This window comes from Oncorhynchus kisutch, linkage group LG8, assembly GCF_002021735.2.
Source record: "Oncorhynchus kisutch isolate 150728-3 linkage group LG8, Okis_V2, whole genome shotgun sequence".
Lineage (NCBI taxonomy): Eukaryota > Metazoa > Chordata > Actinopteri > Salmoniformes > Salmonidae > Oncorhynchus > Oncorhynchus kisutch.
In genome coordinates, this window is record NC_034181.2 from 20,138,617 (window position 1) to 20,144,742 (window position 6,126).

Sequence of the window (6,126 nt, forward strand, 5' to 3'; positions counted from 1 at the left end):
TTCGACATTTTATTCAGCAAAAGATGTGTGCATTAAGGAAATAGAAACCTGGCTCCAATAGAAAACTGTCTCTAATAAGCATTGGTTGTGTTCAGTGATTAAAGCAAATAAACGCCCAAACTATTCATTTTTTTATGGTACTTCTTGGTTTTAAACTCCTATAGAAATTTCTTCAGTTAACATTAAAATATAGCTCTATGATTTGTCACTAGTGTCTTTTTCAAGAATATGCAACTCAATTGAGAGATTAAGGAACAAGAGAGCTAGATTTAGGAGCGAGTTTGTATTAAAGATTTGGTTAATATAAGCCTAGTACTATGCCAGGATTTATAACAGAGAAAATGTTGAGAAGGGGCAGCTTTTCCCTCCTTTATCAAGGAAGTAAATGTGAGTCATGAGGATAACTTGTGGTTGTTTATACTTGTTTCTAACATGTGGCCTTTGTCCTGAAATTTGTCCACATTCTGATTGTGCCTGGATTTTTAGACAAGTGTAGACGGTTAAAAGACGCATTGTGATCTGATTGTGATCAGATCTTATAAATGCAAAGAGACCAGATCAGGACATGATCAGGACAAAGGACGAATGTTAGAATCAGGTATGAACGGGGCTTTAGTTCCTCTGTTTAAAGCGAGTGGTTAAAACCGGTCTACTCCGGAATCAGAGGCTAGTTAGCCCCTCTGGTCATAAAATCCTGTCTCCCTCTATTTCTCTTTCTCTTGCTCCGTCTCTACCTGTCACCGTGGCAATGGCCCAAACATAAAGGCTAAAAGGTTGTGTGTCTGTTAACAGTGTCTGTTAACATCAAAGTGTTGCAGCACTGATCGCTGTATGAAAGGGAGGAAGAGGGCGGGAGAGGAGGACAGCCCTGAGTTAAACATATCACCCAGCCACCTAGACAATTGGTTTAAATATTTAGCTTTCTTTTAGCTTTGTTTTCCGAAACAATTGGGTAGCCTTAAAAGGAAAAGAGGGAAATCAATGCTGTCCTCTGCGAGATGATACACAGAGCAACCGAACTGGAACTAGTTATGCAAAAACCCTAAAAATGGACTCTAAATCTAAACCTATACCAATAATGTCAGACGCTTTGTTTGAAACAGAGGTGGACAGTTTCCTTTTTATTGTGTTTATGGAACAAAACGTTGTGTTTGATCTTCACAGTTTTTAACAGCAGCTATGTCTGTGCATTTGTGTGTGGGTGACAGAAAGAGAGTGAGAGACTGTGAATCCGCTGCATTATCATTAACAGCAGACTCGTACAATTCCTTAATGAAAGCAATGTACTGAGCAAATGTCAAATTGGCTTTTTACCAAATTACCGTACAACAGACCATGTATTCACCCTGCACACCCTAATTGACAACCAAGCAAACTAAACTAAAAAAGGCAAAGTCTTCTCATGCATTGTTGATTTAAAAAAAGCCTTCGACTCAATTTGGCATGAGGGTCTGCTATACAACCTGATGGAATGTGGTGTTGGGGGTAAAACATACGACATTATAAAATCCATGTACACAAACAACAAGTGTGCAGTTAAAATTGGCAAAAAACACAGACATTTCTTCACACAGGGTCGTGGGGTTAGACAGGGATGCAGCTTAAGTCCCACCCTCTTCAACATATATATCAACGAATTGGCGCGGGCACTAGAAAAGTCTGCAGCACCCGGGCCTCCCCCTGCTAGAATCCGAAGTCAAATGTCTGCTGTTTGCTGATGATCTGGTGCTTCTGTCACCAACCAAGGAGGGCCTACAGCAGCACCTAGATCTTATGCACAGATTCTGTCAGACCTGGGCCCTGACAGTAAATCTCAGTAAGACCAAAATAATGGTGTTCCAAAAAAGGTCCAGTCACCAGGACCACAAATACAAATTCCATCTAGACACTGTTGCCCTAGAGCACACAAAAAACTATACATACCTTGGCCTAAACATCAGCGCCACAGGTAACTTCCACAAAGCTGTGAACGATCTGAGAGACAAGGCAAGAAGGGCATTCTATGCCATCAAAAGGAACATAAATTTCAACATACCAATTAGGATTTGGCTAAAAATACTTGAATCAGTCATAGAGCCCATTGCCCTTTATGGTTGTGAGGTCTGGGGTCCGCTCACCAACCAAGACTTCACAAAATGGGACAAACACCAAATTGAGACTCTGCACGCAGAATTCTGCAAAAATATCCTCCGTGTACAACGTAGAACACCAAATAATGCATGCAGAGCAGAATTAGGCAGATACCCACTAATTATCAAAATCCAGAAAAGAGCCGTTAAATTCTACAACCACCTAAAAGGAAGCGATTCCCAAACCTTCCATAACAAAGCCATCACCTACAGAGAGATGAACCTGGAGAAATCAAATTTTATTTGTCACATACACATGTTTAGCAGATGTTAATGCGAGTGTAGCGAAATGCTTGTGGTGTAGCGAAGAGTCCCCTAAGCAAGCTGGTCCTGGGGCTCTGTTCACAAACACAAACACAAACACACCCTACAGAGCCCCAGGACAACAGCACAATTAGACCCAACCAAATCATGAGAAAACAAAAAGATAATTACTTGACACATTGGAAAGAATTAACAAAAAAACAGAGAATGCTATTTGGCCCTACACAGAGAGTACACAGCGGCAGAATACCTGACCACTGTGACTGACCCAAAATTAAGGAAAGCTTTGACTATGTACAGACTCAGTGAGCATAGCCTTGCTATTGAGAAAGGCAGACATAGGCAGACATGGCTCTCAAGAGAAGACAGGCTATGTGCTCACTGCCCACAAAATGAGGTGGAAACTGAGCTGCACTTCCTAACCTCCTGCCCAATGTATGACCATATTAGAGAGACATATTTCCCTCAGATTACACAGATCCACAAAGAATTCGAAAACAAATCAAATTTAGAAAAACTCCCATATCTACTGGGTGAAATTCCACAGCGTGCCATCACAGCAGCAAGATTTGTGACCTGTTGCCACGAGAAAAGGGCAACCAGTGAAGAACAAACACCATTGTAAATACAACCCATATTTATGCTTATTTATTTTATCTTGTGTCCTTTAACCATTTGTACATTGTTAAAACACTGTATATATATAATATGACATTTGTAATGTCTTTATTGTTTTGAAACTTCTGTATGTGTAATGTTTACTGTTAATTTTTGTTGTTTTTCACTTTATATATTCACTTTGTATGTTGTCTACCTCACTTGCTTTGGCAATGTTAACACATGTTTCCCATGCCAATAAAGCCCTTGAATTGAATTGAATTGACTGAGAGAGAGGTGTTTTATGACGACTTAGCGCCAGCATGCCTGAAAAATGTGAATATTCACCTGAGAAATCTCCACCCGCAGGCTAGGGTTTCCTGTGTCTACGGTTCCCACTGCGGCAGGAGGGCGGCACATGCAGAGGCCAGGTACAGTCAGATGTCAGGTGATGCATCCCTTAGCCTCAGAACTGGTTTGAGCCGGCAGAGAGACTATCAAAGCAATGAGATTAGCAGACATCCACTCGCTGATCCCCTTGGCTCCAGCTAAGCCAACCCATAGCAAAACCCTGACCAAAAGTACAGACCTGATAAAAACCCAAACACTGTGTGAAAATATGGAAACTGTTATTAGACATTTTAATAGGTGATATTGACACTATGTCTCCTGTTCTGTCTGATGAGAGACAGTTAAAGGCATTGTGTTGTATAACCTCTAATGCAGCAGGCCTAAACCCTGTAATACTACTTAAACAAGCTCTTATCTGCAGAGTGGGGATGTTGAGATACACCTTACACAAACACTGCTGTGCACTGCAGAAAACCTCCCCAGCAGAACTGGTTTGTACTGGTCTGGAGGAAGCCCCATGAGGGAAACCTGATAAAGGTTAACCACATCAAGCCATGTGTAACTTTACCCCCCCACCCCCCCAACCCGAAACATCTTTATTTCAACATTGACAGAGAGAAAGTGAAATCATGAGAGAATTTCTGAGAAATTAGCTATAGTTCCTAGAATACATGACTTGACATTTATTCATTGTCATTTGCTATTATATCATATTCTTATGATGAATATGAATACTTATAATTTGATATGATAACGAATAATGATATCATAATTATCATTTTATGGTAATATAGACTCCTTGTTCTGTTTGCATGGGGATCTATGGGCTCCTGAGTGGTGCCGCAGTCTAAGGCACTCAGTGCTATCTCAGTGCTACAGACATCCAGGTTCAAATCCAGTCTGTATCACAACTGGCTGTGATTCGGAGTCCCATAGGGCGGTGCACAATTGGCCCAGCGTCATCCGGGTTTGGCTGGTGTAGGCCATCATTGTAATTAAGAATGTGTTCTTAACTGACTTGCCAAATTATATAAAGCTTAAATTTAAAAAAAGAGACATTGGAGAGGCCATAAATGATGTAAGGCTGGTTGCAGGTGAAGAGGGGCCACACTGACATCTATGCTACACTGTGTCAACCCATTTCAAGACAACTGTGTGCATTATTATACGTTTTAAAGTGCTAAGCACCCCTCTCCATGAATATCTCCCTTCAAACAACTAAAATTGATCTATAATAGTGTATAAAGGTGTCATTTGATGGAATTAGGGATGAAGCCCATATTAAACTAATAATACTAAAAACAGACAGTGTATTTACAATCTAACCTGAAAAGATACCTATCAGAGATCATTCAGAGTTTGTATCAAACAGTCATTCTAAATGAAAGCAAAGATAATAGAAGTTATATTTCATTAATAATTTATTAAAGAAATTGCAAAAGGACATTTCATAAATGCATGTCATCATGGTCCTATAAAATGTTTTGAAAAATAAATTGGTGGTATCACAAAGTTAAAATGATACAGAGACAAGGCATGTGTTTTCACAGGAACAGGCATTTTCAGGCAGTTTATCTTATTACAGTTATTATTCACCAGCAAATAGGAACCTATGAGGTGCACATTGACAGCCGAGCATTCAACAGAATGCATAGTCAGTCAGGGAGAGCGTCATGTCTCCCTGTTTCTTTGTTCGGGACAACAGCCCCCAGTATTCCCATTCTCTCCTTTCTTTTTCCAGCACGATGTATCCATACGAACCAGTGCATGCCGCTATTACGCTTGGAGCGCATCTTCGTGGAATAGTCACACTTTGTTGTCTTCGAAGACAGTGGTTTGAATTTAGGCTTCCTCTATTCCAGGACGTTGCTTCTCCTTCTCCTTGACAGGTGACAGTTCGGTGTCACCTGCCCAACCACCACAGCGTCATTCTAGTGCACTTCAATTCAACTCGTTCAGTAGAGCCGAGAAGAGAATGTTCAACGCAGTTTCAGCATGTGGCGAACCATGCCTACAATCTGGAGGAACTTGTCCTTCTTTCGCTGCTTGAGCGCCATCAGGGCTTTGGCCGTCTCCGCTGGATCTTGGGTGAAGGAGAAGATGCTCCTCACCCTCTCCTCCGCTTTCATGTCCCCCGTTTTCTGGAACAGCCTCATCAGTGCGTCCTGGTTGACATTCTCGAATATGTTGGGAACGGCCTTCTTGCGGTGCGCCGTGTCGAATTTGTTCCCGTGGACCGATGGACTGACACGGCGAGAGTCGGAGGATACAACGTAGTTAGACATCTTGTTGGCTCTCTCTTTTTAGCTGGTCCAGCAACTTCTTTGACTGGGGTTGTATGAGGGAGAGGGAACACTACTCGCTCGTGCGCTAGGGATTGGAGTGAGTGAGCACTGTGAGCGCCGCCTGCGATATTTAAAGGGCTGTTAGGGACGCTCGTGCTGTCAAGCCCCAGTTACAGAAGTGACATCACTGGTGGTGCTACCCTCCTGCAGGGAACGCCTCTGTACTGTTGCTGTGCGCACATCAAACCGACTGAAACAGTAATTATGTATGATGATCCAGCAGAAGCAGAGCCTACTGAGGTGCAGGATGAGTGCAAATGTTCTGTAGCCCATATCTACTGTGTATTGAGAAGGCAGTTGTCACAAGTTCAGTAAATACATGTTAACATATCATGTAAACATATATCTGTTCCCACAAAGGACATGTAAATGAATTTCGATCTCAATTGCCACACACTGTAGCTAGTTGAGTCATTATAGTACAGAATAACTTAAATAGT

At 41.7% G+C, this 6,126-nt stretch overlaps 1 protein-coding gene across 1 annotated transcript; it reads right to left on the bottom strand.

The window, feature by feature from the left end:
* Positions 1 to 4,744: 4,744 nt before the first annotated feature.
* LOC109895143 (transcriptional and immune response regulator-like) lies at positions 4,745 to 5,739 on the bottom strand. Its single transcript, XM_020488801.2, has one exon. The coding sequence runs from the start codon at positions 5,624 to 5,626 to the stop codon at positions 5,321 to 5,323; it is 306 nt and encodes a 101-aa protein (XP_020344390.1). The 5' UTR covers positions 5,627 to 5,739; the 3' UTR covers positions 4,745 to 5,320.
* Between the last annotated feature and the right edge of the window lie 387 nt (positions 5,740 to 6,126).